Below are 17,928 nucleotides of genomic sequence, written 5' to 3'. Positions count from 1 at the left end.
GCTGAATACATGTGTTTGGTTATCATGGTAAAGTTGAAAAATTGTAAGTTGAACCATTGTAAATTGGGGACCATCTGTACTTCTAGTACCACAGAAATTTTACCCCCATCTGAGTGAACAAGGAGAAAAAAGAAGTTCATTCATTTTTGCATTCACTCAAAAACATATTGATTGAATATCAAATGCCAGGGTACTGGACTTGAACCTTTGGTGGCACTCGATTGTTAATCTTTCTACTTATTATTAGAATTATTCTGATGTTTTTCAAATAGTGGTGATTAATTGACTCATTTAAAGAGTGAAATTTGGTGTTGCCTGTCAATTTGCAATTGACATTATAATCCCAGCAACCTGTTTCCTTAGTTCTTTGAGAATTTTCTTTATGCACAAAATATGCTCTGTTTACGAGTGGAAAATCTTTCTTAAGAGTGTTTCTTTATGGAGGAAGGGAATGCAGTCTGTTGCAGCTTTATTATGATATCAGACATTTTCCATTTCATAGGCTGAGAAATGCATATGTGATTTAAAATCAGAATTGACAAGGACATTTTAAGGATAAACGAAACATATGAAAATGAAGTTTAAGAGGGTACATTTGTGGGTGGTGTTCACTAAAGCATTCTAGTTTTTAAATAGATGTGTGAAGATTATGATTCGTGGGGTACATATTTGAGGTGCTGAGAATTGGGACCTCCTGTATGCTTCTGTATTATTCACAGGAGTGGGTCGTTCTTAGAAATGGGAGACCAGAGAGAGTGGATGAGAGCAGGTCTCTGGTCATCAGAGTAAAGCAACCAGTGTAAGCATTACTAGAACATGGGGAGGCCCAGAAGTTCTGATGCTTCATGATTGAGCCCACGGGGAGTAGGGAGCACAGAGCGAGGGCAGGGGCAATTAAATGCAAACCTGGGAATTTAGCTCCTGCCCTTGGCTCTCTGGAGGGTGACTCTGAGGCAGAGTATTTCAATCTTTGCTTCACTGTGGCACACAGATATAAGGCTATATGCCAGATTCATTATTTTTTTAAACAATCACCCTTTATATGCAAAAGTGGTAACATTCTTAAATTGCCACTTAGGATTTACATCATTCGATATCATTTGTGTCATAGATTTGCCATTTCATCAAGATCTTTCAAAGAAGAGAGAGTCTGTTCATTTAAAAAAATTATTCTGACGCCCGTAGGTGTTTCAACTACAGGGGATGGGGACCGAGGGCGGGCACGTGGGCATAGAAAATGTGTGGGCATCTCCAGCTGAATGATGAACTTGAAAAGAAAGAATTGTGTGTGGGCACAGATTGATTTTTTTCATATTAACTTATAAGTTTAGGATTGAAGACTAAGAATGCACACATTATACTTTGCAGGTTCGCTATTTTCAATACACAGATTTATATTTATTAATGAATTTCTGATCAAATAGTTCAATTCAGGTAAAGTCCTTCCTTATATTTCATGTCTCAGGCCATGGAGTGGAGGATTTCTGAGTGATAAAGTGTGTCTCGGGTTAAATAAAGTTTTAGAATCCCTGGATACTCTTCATTCCTAAGGGATGATTATCGTGTTCATAGGGACCTGCTTGCTTGGGAGATAAATTCAACTTGTCTTAAAAGTATCTTGTTTGTTGCTTGATTTTATCTCTTCCTGTGACATATGTCTCCAGAGAAGAAGAAAATGTTCAAGGCAAAAAATAAATAAGTAAAAAGCCCTCTATGTAAATGTATCCAAGTGAGTGGAATTTTATGCATTACTGTAAATTTACTATTCCAGAGATTACTATAAATACCATTTGCTGAAAATACTGCTGTAATCGTTTTATCTAGTTCCAAGATCCAGTATAGCTGGAGTACATACTTCTGTAAATGTTATGTCTGTCTTTATTTAAAACTGAACAAAACAGAACAAAACACACAATAGAGTAGACCCTTATTAAACAACACATCTTCAATTACATATTAAGACATTTAAAAATATATAATTTAATTTACATATCTAAGTTAAAACATTTAATATTTAATTTAAATTCTTGGTTTAATCTAAACATTTGATATCATGTATCAAAACCAGTAAATGTAATTTTGCTTTTATCTTGTACTTGTATAAAATAATTTGTGATTGGCCTGACCGGCATGTTAGTCACAGGACTTGTGCGTAGAACTTTTAAATTTTCACTGAAAAATCAGATTTTATTTAAGCCTCACAGTAATTCTGAAATATTTTGAAACTTGAGACTTTTGTTAAATAATCTTTCATGTTGAGTCATTATTACATAATTCATTATGTAAGCCACTCGCAGTTTTTCTGGTAATTAAATGAACTAACCAAAATATCAAAACTTCAAAGGAGTTTTGTGATAGAACAACCCAAGACTTCATGTGGAGAGGGTTGTGGACTATGTCCTTGAGTCCTTAGACTCAAGACTGAGGGTAGCAGCCAGGAAATAAGAAAAGCTGTACATGGAAAGGTTAGGGGATAGCTGTACATCAAGAAACACTTACATGAAAATTATTTTGAAACAGACAATAAAAAGAAGCTCTGATTGTACTGTTAAGGTACTCATTTTCACTAATTAATTATTAATTCTTTGTTGTTGGAACAATATTTATTTTCATTAATTTGTGTCTGATCTTACAGAATTGCTTTAGCACATTTCAGATTTAGTTTCAAAAATTACTGTGTAAAATATATGTTCTGTAAATCATAGGAAAACAATTGCTTATTTTAATAAGTGTTTCGAGTACTGTAGTGCTCTTTTATTAACACTTTGGGGATGTTACATAAAATACCACTGTGCTATATTTGCACGTAAACATTCAGGAAAACCAGATGGGGTATTCAGTTTGCTAGTGAAATGATCAGTACACATACTGTGTCTAATAATTGAATACATTTTAAAGCTCAGGATCTGTGTGGTTGTATTCAGAGAGGGTGGGTAAAGATGTCTCTGCTAAGGATGAATAAAGTCATGATAGCAGTAGGGGGAAAAAAGAAAAAAAACACCAGTAAATTAATGAATTGAAGTTTGTAAACCTACTGTGAAGAATTTTTTTAGCTTAAGTGGGACCGGATGTTTCTGTTTACAAGGTTAATGTTTCTGTTTACAAAATTAATATTCAACTGCACTTGAGATGGGCAAGCATATTTTAATTCGACAGGCATTAATATCTATAATGAAAGCCAGAGGCTTTCAAACAAACAAGTGATGAGTATCCACAGCAGTAGCATAAGTAGGACTCTAATAAATACCTTTCTACAGTTTTTCTTAGAGGCTAGCTGTGGTTAATTTTTAAGCTATCTTTCCCACACAACATGTTTTGTATATCTTTGCATATAGACATTCTGTGCATGGATAAACATGTATCCCCATACTGATAGAATTTTTTTTAACCGAGAAGAATATAAGTCAAACCTAATTTCTCTATGTTAGAACCCAAAGAAAATTTAGTGAAAAGTCACTAGTATTTCCTTTCATGTACCCCATCACTCTGTTCAGAAGTAGGATCAGATTCCACATATTTTAATTACTGATGATGGAGGTACTTATGTATATTGTAGCTGGAATATTGTACCTTACGATTAGCATATTCTATTTTCATTACTTACCTTCAAGACAGAGGCTCCTCTTTCAGAGTCATCTAAAAAATTAGATATTTATTATATACTTTAGACAAAAGAAATGGGTGACTGCATCTAAGAGTTTCTAGGAACCCAGGCATAACTTTAAGGTAGATAAAGACACTTTTGTTTTTCTTACTGCTTATATTGTCTGTCATTTTCTTTAAATTTTGCCCTTAGGTTTTGCGGTTTAACAGTTTCCCATCTATCCCAAGCAAAAACTCATAATTTTACCACATGGTAAGTTCTTCAGAGTCTGGCTCTGCTTGTTTTTGTTTTCTTTTGCTCACTTCTCCCCAGCCCTTGTCACTGCCTAGCATGGAATACGACACATAGTAGGTGCTTAAAGGTGCTTGACGACCGATCAATTGATTGATCGATACGGTTTGATTAGAAGAAGTTTGTGACATATACAGATGTCCAGAAGGAAATCGATGGAGTGCCACTCTGTGGAGGCCAGGCCAGAATGTGTTTTGTGTCTGACACGTGGTATCCTTAAGCTATTCTCTTAACATGTGTTGACATAAGTATCTTAGCCCTGTGCAGACAGTAGCCACATGAAATATGGGACACGTGTTGTTCCTGGACGCATTCTGATTACAGAGAGGGATGAAATAAACGTGTCTGGACTTGCAGAGACATTGCACCTGCTGTGGATGATTGACATTGTGGAGCATGTTTGGGGGGGAAAATTAAACTGCCTGGTGTTTTGTACGTCTTTACTTAACGATATAGATAGGTCAGTGGATCTCAGTCTGGACTTCACGTTAGTATACTCTGGATTTCTTTAACAAACCTGCCACTGCCCTGGCCCTACCCTAGACAAGTTAAATCAGAATCTCTAGAGGTAGGGCCTGGGCATCATTCATTTTAAAAAGCAATTCCAACATGCAACCAGTTTTGAAATAGTTTGAGGTTTTGTAGGAACCAAAGCTGAAAGAGAAGAACGATTAAGGAATATAATTTCCACTCACCCTGTTCTCGTTTACTTGTTGAGAAAGATACATCACGGTTCAATAATAATGTAGTATAAGCCATTTATGCAATTTTAAATATTCTAGTCATGGAATTAAAAGGAGGAAGGAGGAATAGTTTGAATTAATTTTAATGGTACATTTAATTTAGCCCAATATATCTTATTATTAAAACATGTAATCAATATAAGAATGTTGATGAGACATTTTACAATCTTTTTTTCCCCCTTGTATCAAGTGTTCTAAGTCCAGGGAATCCTGTAGCTTTGCAGCACGGCTTGGTTTGGACTGGCCACTTTCCAAGTGCTCAGCCGCCCTCATGTGTGGCCAGTCAACCTCATATCGGACAGATCTGGAGGGTAAAGTGCGAGAAGAGAGACCAGGAGACCTGAATGTAGTGTTGGTTTTGTCACCGACTAATCCTGTGACCTCGGACAATTCACTTATCCTCTCTCTTGACTTCAGTTGCTTTTTGTTTACTAGGAGGGGGTCAGCAGTCAGTCTAAATTGGGAGATTTATAATTTTACTCCAAAGAGCCCCAGGATTTCGTGAGCACACCTTAACTGCCATCGTACGGAAGAAGAGAAACAAGCAATCTGCTTTAGGCTCTTCTTTCTTTTGGACATACTTGCATTTCTGGATGACATTTTGTTTGAGGAAAGAAGCAAAAAAATGTTTTTAAACCAAACCAACGTTTGAAAAATCCCTCGGTTGAATGTTTTCTTAAGTCTGTGGTTCTCTCTTGTCAGCATTTATTCCAGGAAGAGGTCAGGCAGCAGGTATCCTGCTTTTCCTTCCAGTGAAGGTATCACCATGACAGTGACTCTTGAATATTTCCCATCAAGTAGTAGGAATTCCTTCAACAGTGGCTACAGTGGCTCAGAGTTGAGAAATAGAAAGCTCAGATACCACGGTCTACCCCAGAGTGATACAGTTCACTCATGGCTACTGAGGCAGCTCGTGGTTGTCTAAAACCGACCTCTAGCCCAAATCTCAGGGGACCCCTGACTCTGAGGTGTGGCCCCCATAGTCAGCCAGAACCCAGAACTAGGAATACCTTGGCTGCAAGCCTTTTCTGACTTGGAATATATTTCTCTACTGGTGAATGCCAATGTCAATAATTGGATGCCAATATTGGATGCCCATGGCTTTGGTTCCTAGACTTTCAACCTTCCTCCTTATCAGATAGATGAACTCTCTGGTAACATCAACAAATAGAAAAGAAACAATATCATTTCCAACCTGTTGTTTGGAAATCAGTCTTTGCCAGATTTCCACAGTCAATGACATGGGAATACAACCCTAGTCCAGTGTGTTGTTTGACTTTAAAGACTTCTTTGGTGGTTTGTGGCAGGAGTCAGTCAAGGACTTACACGTCCCGGATTTTAGCTACTTTGCTGTTTTATTTGACAACGATAGCAAAAAAGGCACCAAGTGGGAATTGTGAAGTAGAGAAAGCTGAGAAGGTTTCTATCTATTTTTAGGATGCTTCTAAGAAGTCTTCTATAATATCGTCTTCTTTACTTAACAGGCAATTATGAGAAAATTGTTTTAGAAAGAATCAGCCTGAAAATCAGCAGTTATTTCAGAATTTTTATTAGCATGCACAAGCTTAATTCTTCCAATCTTGGCCTGCTCATGTATAAATGGAAGCAACTTGTCATACTCAAAGCAAAAGAGGGAAGGGGAAATCCCATTTTGCTATAGCAAGTGTAGCCACTTATACAATGAGTTAATGAAAGAAATGTTTTCTAAGCACGTTGGACTCTTTGGTCCAAGTAGTTTTTGCTCAATGTTTGGCACAGGTCTGCACGTAGGACTCTAGGTGAATAGAGAAAGCAAATAAGCGTGACCTTTGTAAGGCTGGTGTTTTCTTTATGAAGCCAAAAAGTGTACAAATGCAAATATTAGCCCATGCTTAGTTTTGTCCCAGAAAACTTCTCTCTGGCTGACCGCATCTCTGCGTTTGCCCTTTGGCATCGTTGCTGCCCATCTTGGTCCCCTGCAGGCCTTGCCATCTGTTTAATTGGTAAAGGGGCCCATCTTATCAGTGTCCCTATCATCCACTTGGAAATAGAGCCCTTCGATTGGCCTTTCTCCTCTTTTTTCTTGCTTCGATTTATTTGGAACCAGCCCCAATATCTCAGTGCCAGGTGGCTTTACCTTAGCCAGTTACCTTAGGATTAGCAATTACTGGAAGGTAAGAGATCTGCAGCAAAGGGTGGGAGCATCTGTTATTGCAGTGATCTTGGCCTTGGAGAGAGTCTAGGGACTTGGAGAAAGTCTAATTCATGAAGGTGATGCCCTCTCTGGGGTGCTCTCCTTTTGCCTCTCATCTTCTTAAATGCTTCAGCTCTTTCAGGTTTAACCCTTTGATCTGTCTGAAGTTTAATAAGGCCAGCTAGCGTGTGTGTGGCAGAGACCCACTGCCTGACAATAAATCAGCCTCCTTCCCTTCTGTGTTCCTATGATTCTTGCCTGACAGTTTTGCAGAGTCACTTAAACTTTCACAGTTGTCCTAGTCACACTTTAGGAACTCACTTGAAAAAAAAAAAAATCAGCTCATGGCCTTACCCCAAGTGTCCTTTTGAAATTTCCCCCTTTCCACCCCCATCCTGTCTCTGGGGAATTTTGAGGAGTTGCCAGGTAAGATATTTTCTACTTTCAAACCAAACATAAAGACCCAGGTAAAGAAATGTGGCCATCGAAATGTTTCCATGTTTTCTTAACAAGCGTGTATGTTAGGCAAGAAAAAGGGAGGAGGGCAAAGAAACAGAATGAACAAAATAGAGCCCAAGTGCCAGAAGTCTAATGACTTTGTTGCCTCTTTTTTCTCCTCCTTGTTTAATTCTTGAACTTTCTTTTTCTTTCATTTTACACTATGCTTTGGTGTTAATGCATTTTGTCTCTCATTTTACCTCTTGCTTTTGTATTACATATCTATTCTACTATAAGCCACTCCAAATAATTTTTGAAAATAAAAGTGTGGTCTTTATAAGAAATACCGCTCGGGATTCATTAGAATTTCAATTCTAGACAGTGGTTTACTCATCACCTTTTAATTGTGAAGCACGGTCAAGTACTTTCTGGGAAGTAGTGTGGTGTAGCTATTAACACAAGTATTCTGGCATCAGAGTGCCAGGGCTGACGCTCAGCGGGTCTGCGTATAAATCACTAGGTGATTATCTTGGGCAAGGTGCTTAATATTTTTGAGTCTCAAGTTTCTCTCCCACAGTAATGTTATAGGGACTAAATAAGTTTATATATAAACACTTGTACTTATGCCTTCCTCACCTTACAGCTTTCTTGTTGTGTCTGACTTTATTACCCAAATAATACCTGGCATAAAATAAACACTCTATCAATGATAGCTACTACTAGTACTATTTACTTTAGTTATTAGAACAATCCTCAGATAGATATAATCCCCACTTTCCAGGTGAGGTAACTGAAGCCAAAGGAGGTTATTTAGCTTGCCCAAGGTCATATAGCTGGTGGGTGCTCAGAGCCAAGGTTTGCACCCAGGTTCATCTGACCATGAAAGCCTCATGCATGTCCATTGAGTCTGCACTGCCACTTCACTTTGGAGGCATTGTTAAATAGATATGCTTGGATTGTTAGGAAAATCAAGCTTGCATCCATCAGTACATGTTCATTTCCTGACTTTTAAGTAGTTGTCATTTCTCTTGGATAACAAGTCTATGCTATTAGATTGCACAAAATTTCTTGGCATAGGTCTAACCTAAATCCTGCTTCTTTGAGAGACGCTTTCAGGAGGTAAGAGGGCTAGGTTTAATCCGTAACATCAAGTGGTTTACCTAAGAGAAGTGCTTCATATGGAGATGTTCTTACGCATATGACATAATGCACACGGCAGATGAAAGTTACATGAAACAGTGTTTGTGCTTCTTCCAGATATTTCTAATAGATCTGAGTTATCCAGTAAATGAACCCTCATATAAAATGGAGAAATAATGATTTTCCCTCACTGAAGGGGCTGAGTGGCCATTTATCAGAAATTTAACCTTCATAATACCGTCTCTGACCGTGGACCTTTGGACGTCCTGGCACGTTGTAGGAGTTTAGTGAATATCCTCTGGCTGAATGAGTGAATGAATGTATTTAGAGATGTGAAGAATGGCAGGAGCTACAAGAGACCTTCTTGCTGTTAAGAAGGCATGGGGGCACGGCTGGAAGAGAGAATGGTTGGCTCTAAGTCTGAGCAACAAATGGAATTTGTCATTATATCATACGCCGAAATACCTGTGTCTCCTGACGTCATACAGTCCTCTCACTGTTCAAGAGATTCCCTGATTTTCTGTTCAATATTCAGTGCGTTTTCACCCTCAGATTCCTGCTCTCTCCTTATACTGTGAGTCAGTGGGTCAGTTTACTCAGAGGTGTAACTCCCATTGAAGGGCAAATCTGGTCTGAAAGGTCTTTTCCCCTTCCTCTAATCTCAGTAGAGGAGCCTGCTTTTTAGTGAAGAAATGTCTTCACCCGAGTCAAAATTAGAAGGATGGATGTATAGGAACTCTTTGCTTTTGCTGAATTGATTATTGCCTAACAGAAACAAATCTCTCTTCTTTTTTGTTATTCACTCAGTCAGGATCTTCTAGATGCATGAGATAGGTACTGGATGAAGAAGAAATGTAAATTTCCTTTCAGCAGTCACATCACATCTAGAATCATAGGAAGAAGGCAGTCTTTAATTCTTGATAGCCCTTGATCATATTTTAATGGGGGGACTTTTAAAATACTCCAGTAGGTGGTTAGTGATAGGGATGAATATTTGGTGGTTATTATCGAATCTTGAATCTTTGACTGTGGAGTTTTGGCTAATGTAACGATTTGACTTCTTCGCTTTCAGCTGTCCCGTTTCCTCCAAGTCACCGGCTTACGGCAAAAGAAGTGTTTGATAACGATGGGAAACCTCGTGTGGATATCTTAAAGGCACATCTCATGAAGGAGGGCAGGCTGGAAGAGAGTGTTGCATTGAGAATAATCACAGAGGGGGCTTCAATTCTTCGACAGGAAAAAAATTTGCTGGATATTGATGCGCCAGTCACAGGTAAGTCCTGAGGATGGAGACTGTCCACTTGGACCCACACTTTGTTGTTTTTAACATCAAATCAAAAGTCTTAGATACCAGTGAGCCTTCACCTTCTTCATCTTACTCTTTTCCTGCCAAATCTGTACATTAGGAACAAAAGATTTAATACATATGTGACAGTATTTTTATTTTCATGTATTAAATATTTGTGTGATGTGATACCCTAAGAAGTGGTGTGCAGCTTAGAGATGATGAAGATATTCCGAGGTAATACCTTAACTAAGAAGTGACATTTTGTCAGTAGAACACTGTCACGAAGAACACAAGATATTCACTGGGAAAGGTCAGACAAAGCATAGGAAGACTTCCAAAGTAGTTAAGTGACTAAGTTAATGCAGTGGCTCTCAGAGTGTCATCCCAGACTGGCATCACCATCATCACCACCTAGAAACCTGCTGAACTGTACATTCTCAGCTCCCACCCCAGAACTACTGAATCAGTTCTCTGGGGTGAAGCCCAGTGATCTGTTTTATCAAGTCCTCTAGGTGACCGTGACAAACATTAAAGTTTGAGAACCATTGAACTTTAGGAAGAAGACAAAATTTCTCTCCTTCCTATATCATTTTATGCCTAGAAAATATGTCTTTACTTTTTGAGAGTTTTTGTTCTGTTACTTCTTAAGGGTAGATATGTATTTTGGGTAAGTGGAACTTCACTTAGACCATAAAAGTTAAATCTTGTCAAAAAGTTTTGTGTTGTATAGAGGGTCAAACAGTAGAGGCTTTTCATCTACACTTTGTGAAATTTGCTAAACTTGCACGTTTGTATTTCTAGAGAATCTAAAAAAAACATGTATTTTTTTCCTTAATTATTATCATTCTGGCAAAGGGAAGAAGTTTGACATAGAATATTATGCTTTTCAAAACAAAAAGGACATTTAAAATATTTCATATATACTACTGATTGCTTCTTTCTTCCAAACCTTCATGTACTTATAATATTATTGGCCTTCTAATATATTTTTGAAGGTGACTGGTAAGAGCAAGATAAGCGCTCTTGAATATCAGACTAGACCTTCCTTGATCAAAATGCCTCTAATGATTCCTCTTCCAGAGAAATTGACATTTACGTTTTGTTTTGGGTTGGCAATGCTGTTTTTCTTATTTGTAATTCAGAAGAATAATGAGTGTGTTTGGGGCCAGGCAGCAGGAGAAATTGGTTCCGGTGGTAAGTCAGTGTTGGACCAGTGGTGAAAAATCAAGCTACATACTTCCCCTGTGTGTATCACTATGAACCCCATTTTCCATGTGTTAAAATGCACTCATGCATTATTATCTTTGACTTACAGACACTGTGGAAATATAAGAACAAAACAAATGTGAACATGCTTTACTTTCTTAGATACTAAAATATGAAAAATTTTTAACATCTAAGTAGTAGCTTGGAATCTACTGGCAAAGAAACTACTTTAAAAAATTCACTGTAAATTCCACCTATAAATAAATGGTAAAATCGTAACTTTAAATGATATCTATATCATTAAGTTTTTTTGATTTTGGTAAGAATGAATGGCTTGATATTTTACTATGATATCATAATATGACATTATGATATGATAAATATGGTATATTATATTTATTATGATATTTTCTCTACTTCACATAATAATGTGTGATTTCCAATTCATGTTAAACTCACTAATGAGCACAGTAGGTATTAATGGAGGTGATAATTATAACAAAAAGGAAACATGTAAAATAGACATTTAGGGGAATATATTTCCTGGGATACAATCAGCTCTTCTGTTTGATGAGGCTCTGTCCTGAAAGAACACATAGGGAGGTTTCTGGAAAAGTCAGATTCGTGATGTTTTATCCCTGAACCTTTCTGGGGTCCATTGACTAATTGCCCTCATATTCAGCAGAGGTTGTACCTCGTTCTTTCTAGTGAGATTCCAGCTGACAGTTTGGCACATTTCCCAATATAGATATGAAGAGACTTTAGAAATCAGGACTCAATTATGTATAACTTTCCCTGGGGGAGAAAGAAAAAAAATCCTTCTAGATGGTGACAGAAGTAGCTATGGAGACATCACAGAATATGTAGCACAGAATATGTAGTGTTTATATTTCTTAATGAAGGCAGGATTCTAAGGAACCTCCAGTAGATTCCATTGCAGTGATCTCTTTCTTCCTTTTCTGGGAATATAAAGATATGTAATATAAGTGGTGGGGGAATTTATTTTAACATTTCCATTAAAAGGGAAAAAAAAAAACTCTTTTGCATATGATTCACCAGAAAGCTAAATCCATAGCTTCATATTTTAACCCATGAACTTTCCAAGCTGAAGCACGGAGGACTGCAAAATAAAAGCAGGGTACGGTGATCCGAGAAAATTGCTATCTCTTTGTATTTCAGGATAGTTCTTATAATTTATTGATAACATTTTATGATATATGATTGTGTTCTGAGATTTGGTTTTATTTGGACAGCTGAACCAGCAATGTAATATTTATTTTTAAATGTAGAATATTTGTTATTTGGATAACTGAATCAGTAAAGTGAATCAATGAAGTCAATATTATATTGACACTACGCTATGCAATAAAAGGCATGGTTTACACTTCCAGATCTTAAGGGTAGAGTATTCTTTATGTAGTTCAGAATTCCACACTTAAGAAAAATGGAGAACTTAAACAGTTTAAACGAGAAAGCAGCAAGGAGGAAGATGTAGAAGAGGAGGGGGAGAAGAAGGAAAACAGGAGAGCTGCAAATGAGAACCTGTGAAAAAAGAGTAAGGGGGAAGAAGAAGGACTTTTAATGGAGGGAGAAAAAGCCTGAAGCCTGAAACCATATGGTGGTTTTCAAGTGGTATTAGAACTAGTCTCTCACCTACGTATGTCAGATTCCTAAAAATGTAAGGTGAGCCATCAGGGTAGAAACTGACGATTAGCTTCTTGTGGGCAATTCAGCTTTAAGTATAGCCTGATATGTAAACTCACAAAATGAAACAAGTGGCAACTATTTTATAATCATGCACAAAAGCCACTCCCCAGCTTTCCCTCTTCTTTTCTTCCCTCCTACTTTTTATTAATAAAAACGTTTCACACTCAAATGTTTAGAGAGGAGTTGTGCTAACCTCTGTGTCATGGTTTGCTCCTATTTAAAGAAAAATCTAGGAATTAGTGTCCTGGTTATTGGAAATCTGGGCATTATTGCATTCCTTTAGCATTTCTTTGATGTTTAAATTTACAAAGCTGCCCAACTTCCCTTCCTCCCTTCCCTTCAAGTGTTTTTAAAGCAGTAAAACAAAAGGTTTATGTTCAGTTAGGATTTTTTTCCCTTAAAATTCTGTACTTTTGATTTTGGAGAAGGACCAGGAAACTGCCTGGTCCCAATGCTCCCTCCATGTATCCCTCTGGGGAAGGTGTTAAAGCACTATGTACCTTACCCTCCTGGAGCATGGATTTAGATAAGCCAGTAACCATCTCTGTGGGAGTAGAAGTGAGGATTAGTTATGGGACCCTAATCAAAGCAAGGGAAGTATGAGTTACATTCTGCTCTTTTCTCTCAGCAAACTTGCCTGATTAGAATGATGGCTGTTTTAGACATTTAACTTGAAGAATGTGTTTCTATATTGGAGGCATTTTGTGAAGGAAAGTATTTTCCCTCTTTTTGACTCTTTTTTGAAAATTGAGTTAAATTTATCTTTGTTTCCTTGCAGACATACAAATGGAACATTAAAAAATGTGGCCAAATATCTGTGTAGCAACTTGCTATGGACTGCATGTTTGTGTCTCCCCAGTAATCATATGTTGAAGCCCAGACCCCCAGTGTGATGTTATTTGGAGGTGGGGTCTTTGGGAAATAATTAGATTTAGTTGAGTCCTGAGGGTGGACCCCTTGTGATGGGATTAGTGCCCTGATAAGAAGATGAGATGAGAGCCCTCTCTCTTTACTCCGTGTGGGGATACAGCAGGAAGGTGGCCATCTGCAAACCAGGAACAGAACCCTAACCAAACACTGAATATGCCAGCACCTTGATCTTGGACTTCCCATCCTCCAGAACTGTGAGAAATAAGTGCTTGTTGTTTAAGCTACCCAGTCTAAGGTATTTTGTGAACTAAGCTGAACTAAGGTACAAGTCATTTGGGAATTCAGTTTACCAAACATTTGCCTGGTACAGGTGGTGTGTGTTATACACAGGTGAATAAGACCTGGTCTCTGCTCTCCCAGGGGTCAGCATATAACAAAAAAACTGAAACAGATATTTGCCGAAAGATATGTGCATCAAACTATTGATTAAATAAAAGGATATGATCTAGATTTATTCAAGCAAATTTAGAAATATCCAACTGGATAGAGCTAACTTAAAACCAAAAAGTTTTCCTCTTTTCTAAATGGATACGGTTTCCCTGACAGTGTCCGTTGATTATTATATTACATTTTTGAGCTAAAAAAAAAAACCTGTTAAATAGCTCGGATCCTATCTATCCTAGATATGGATTGAGAACTCTTTCAGAAGGCTAGGAACTGTGGATGATTGAAACAGATGAGGCATAGTCCTTGAGTAGAATACTCAAGGTCTATTTGGGGAGTCAGATACAGAAATAGATAATTACTGTAAAATTTGTTAAGAACCATAATGAAGGTGCCTATAAACTAGTGTGGGAACTCAGAACAAGGAATGCAGGAAAGCCAAGAAAGTCTTGACAGATTACATGGTACTTGAACTGGAGCATGTGTGATAGGTGAGATTTTACTGTGTGAAAAAGCTAGCAAAGGTTATTCTGGGCAGAGACAACAGCATACGAAAGGCACTGTTATTTTTTGTAAAGTGGGAAGGCATGATCTTGGAGATTTGCTGTGGGAAGACAAGGTATCAGAAGGGTGTGAGGGGTAGGGGTGGGGGGTGAGACTGAGGTTGGACGGTCAGGGTCAAATATTAGTCTCTTGTAAGCAGCACTTAAACATTTGGTTACTGTTCTGTAGGCACTGGGAGAGTGGAGAGGGTCTTGGAGCGGGGGAGTTACACAGTCAAGTTTGTGGCTAGAATAGCATCCTGGATGAGATGAGTAGAGTGAGCAGGGAGGAGCTCTTGCGAGAGGGGCTGATCAGGAACCTTTCATACTCGTTCAGTATGTCCCGAGTATGCCTTGTGCCCTGGCAATGATTTTGGCAGGCTAGGAGAATTGGATCCGATTTTGATTACAGGGCCCTTCAAGAATGATGATTGACATTGATCTTAAAATGTCTGATTAGTTTGTGCTTAGTCAATATCCATTAACGACTTCTTGAATATGGTAGGATGATTTATGCAGGGATCCAGTTTATTACATTTCTCTTTCAAGTTCTCATATTTTCCTATTTTCCCTTTGACCTAGCAGAGAACATTTCCCTCATGTATAAAGCAGAAGCCGACCAGGAGCCTGGGTCTTTGAAGAGAATGATTTAGAACTCATTTTCTGCTCCCTGGACCGGGGGGATAGGCCAGCATCAGCTGGGCAAACTGCTAATCTCTCCAGTTTGTCTGTTTCCTGCAGGGGGAGATTTGTCCCTAGGGCAGCAAAGGATTCCCTCAGTGGCTGTGCCTGCCATTTAGCATGTCAGGCAGTTGCCAGGAGAACCCTTTGGCTTTGTTCCTGGATGTGAGAGTGAACTAGTGGCCAAGTTTAAGGTCATGGCATTCCTTCCCTTACAGCAGCTGACGTCAATTAGGAGAATTCCCCATGCCTTTACTCCGGGGAGAGTTAAGTGGGGTAAGAATCCAGTGTCTTTTGAGAACCGAAAGATCAGTGTTTATTCTCTTCATACTATCATTTGTCACAATCAGAGCAATGCAGCCTTAGTTTATATGAGGATAAAATATTACTTCTGGGGCATTTTGCCCACTTCAAAGATTTCAGTGGCCAAATCTTTAGGGCCTGCCCTGCAGCCCGAGGCCTATTTTGGTACCTAGCCCACCACTGGCAGGTCAGCACATTTCAGGCCCAGCCTGTGGCAGCCACCACAGTTTGATGTTTTTATTCCCCTTAATGTGGGCCCTTGATTTAAAAAAAAAAAAGGATAAAAGGTCACTGCATGAGAGCCAGCGTCCTTTTCCCTGATTTGTTTTCCTCCCTTGTTTTGCAAGGTTGGTCTTAGGAAACCCATCTTACAAGTGGGAGAAGGGAGTCTCAGAGAGTTTAAGTCAGTGTTTCTGGAACTTGAGCATGGATCAGAATTGCCCGGAGGGCTTCATAGAACACAGATTGCTGAGTTCCACCTCCAGAGTTTCTGATTTAGTAGGTCTGGAGTAGGGCCTGAGAACTTGAATATCTAACAGGTTCCCAGATGGTGATGAGCCCCTTGATCTGGGACCCCTCTACAGGAACCACTGGTTTAAGTAACTGGCCTCATAGCTAATCAGCTGAAGACCTTGCTATGAACAGGATCCGTCAACATAACTCATGCTGAGCTATTACATGGTATTACATGCACTATTCTACCTCTGTATTAGGTTGAAAATAATCAAGCATTTCAGCTCATTTGACAAGAATTTGTTCTTGCTCATTACTGAGAAATACAAGGAATAAATTATTTTGACTCTATTTATAATTTATTATATTTTAAATTAAAATGTATTGCTATAACACAAGGGGGCAAGACCAAACAATAGTGCTTAGTACCATTGGGGCATAAAGTTTATATAGTTTTTCCCCAGTGAAAAACCTTTGTAGTGCTTTCCTTTACAAGCTCTTCGAGCGTTGACTATAGAAAGCTACTGCGGAGAATAAAGGAAGACTGGGATCAAAAGCATCTTTAAGTGAATTGTGGTGATGAATACAGTATTATATTAAGAATAGCTGAGCCTTAGGAATTCAGCATTTGTGTGTAACATACCAGTCAGTAATAATCTATTGATGTAATCTATTAATGTCAATAAACATATAACACCACCCAGAAGAAGCATTTGACAGTTATTACATCATAATTACTTGAAGAGATATTTTGCTTTAAGACACAGTGTGCCCTATGCTTTTCAATTTGCCATGAGTCAGTTTTCACAAATAGTAAGGTGTGTAAGCACCGTTCATAAGGCAACACCTGTAGTTGTTTCCATAGGAAGATAAAAATCCCCAAACTATTATTTTTAAAATCTGAAAGTGATCACTTGCAATAATAATACTCTGATGGTTTTAGAGAAGGTTGAAATATATTATTATCAATACTACTGTGCCTTTAAGAGAAGTAGTGTTTCAAATAACACTGAAAGGCTTCCAGGTAAGGAAGGTGCATTCTTCTTTGATACCTTAAAGGAAAAAATGTAGATACACTTCCCCTTTGTCTACAGGAAATTCAGATAATATTTATGTTTCCAAATCATGTCGTGTTCCATTTTCCCATTGAAGTGTCCCTAATAATTTTAGATTCCACTGATTTTATTCTCTTGTGATCCAGTTCTTAATGGACATTCCCACATACTGGCCACAGACTGGGACTGGGCTATGACAAAGTTTTCACTGGTCCAGACTGAAATTGCCTTTTTCATTTTAGTGAGAATGCTTTCTTTATGTACATGAAACTATGGTGACAGTAATTGCTTTTTATACTTTTGGGGGGACAAATTAATGAGTTATTTTTGTTGTAAGGCTAACACTTGTTCGGTTCTTGTTTTTTGCCAGTTTGTACAGTGTTATAAACCCTGTACGGATTTTTTTGTTTGTTTGTTTTTTGGTTTTTTTTGCGGTACGCGGGCCTCTCACTGTTGTGGCCTCTCCCGTTGCGGGGCACAGGCTCCGGACGCGCAGGCTCAGCGGCCATGGTTCACGGGCCTACCCGCCCCGCGGCATGTGGGATCTTCCCGGACCGGGGCACGAACCTGTGTCTCCTGCGTCGGCAGGCGGACTCTCAACCACTGCGCCACCAGGGAAGTCCACACTGTACGTTTTAACTCTGAGTTTTCACACAACCCTGTGAAGGAAATGCTGTGATCAGTTCAATTTTACAAATGAGGAAACTGAAGCTCAGTGAAATTGAGTATTATATCTAAGGTTACTGAACTAGAAGGTGCCAGAACTGGTATTAAAATGCAGGCAATTCAACAATGTCTATTCCTATTTTATTTGGGGTTAGAAGTTAATTTTACAGGTCCATGAAATTATGAAATCTGAGAGTAACTATATAGCATGGCATTTAACTACAGTTTATCCTTGTACAACCAGGGGCTTATGGGTGCTGACCCTTCACGTAGTCGAAAATGTGCGTATAACTTATAGTTGGCCCTCCATATACATGCAGTTTT

General features: G+C 38.4%; 1 protein-coding gene across 2 annotated transcripts in view; it reads left to right on the top strand.

The window, feature by feature from the left end:
• Positions 1 to 17,928, top strand: part of PPP3CA (protein phosphatase 3 catalytic subunit alpha) — a 292,969-nt gene that overhangs the window by 131,948 nt on the left and 143,093 nt on the right. For both annotated transcript variants that reach the window (XM_082653807.1, XM_082653806.1), the window contains exon 2: positions 9,462 to 9,662. In XM_082653807.1, coding sequence (XP_082509933.1) covers positions 9,462 to 9,662 — 201 coding nt within the window. The remainder of the gene's footprint in view (positions 1 to 9,461; positions 9,663 to 17,928) is intronic.

This window comes from Grampus griseus, assembly GCF_964374135.1.
Source record: "Grampus griseus genome assembly, chromosome: 4".
Taxonomy (NCBI): Eukaryota; Metazoa; Chordata; class Mammalia; order Artiodactyla; family Delphinidae; genus Grampus; species Grampus griseus.
Note: the sequence above shows the minus strand (reverse complement) of the source record. Positions and strands in the feature narration are given on the sequence as shown.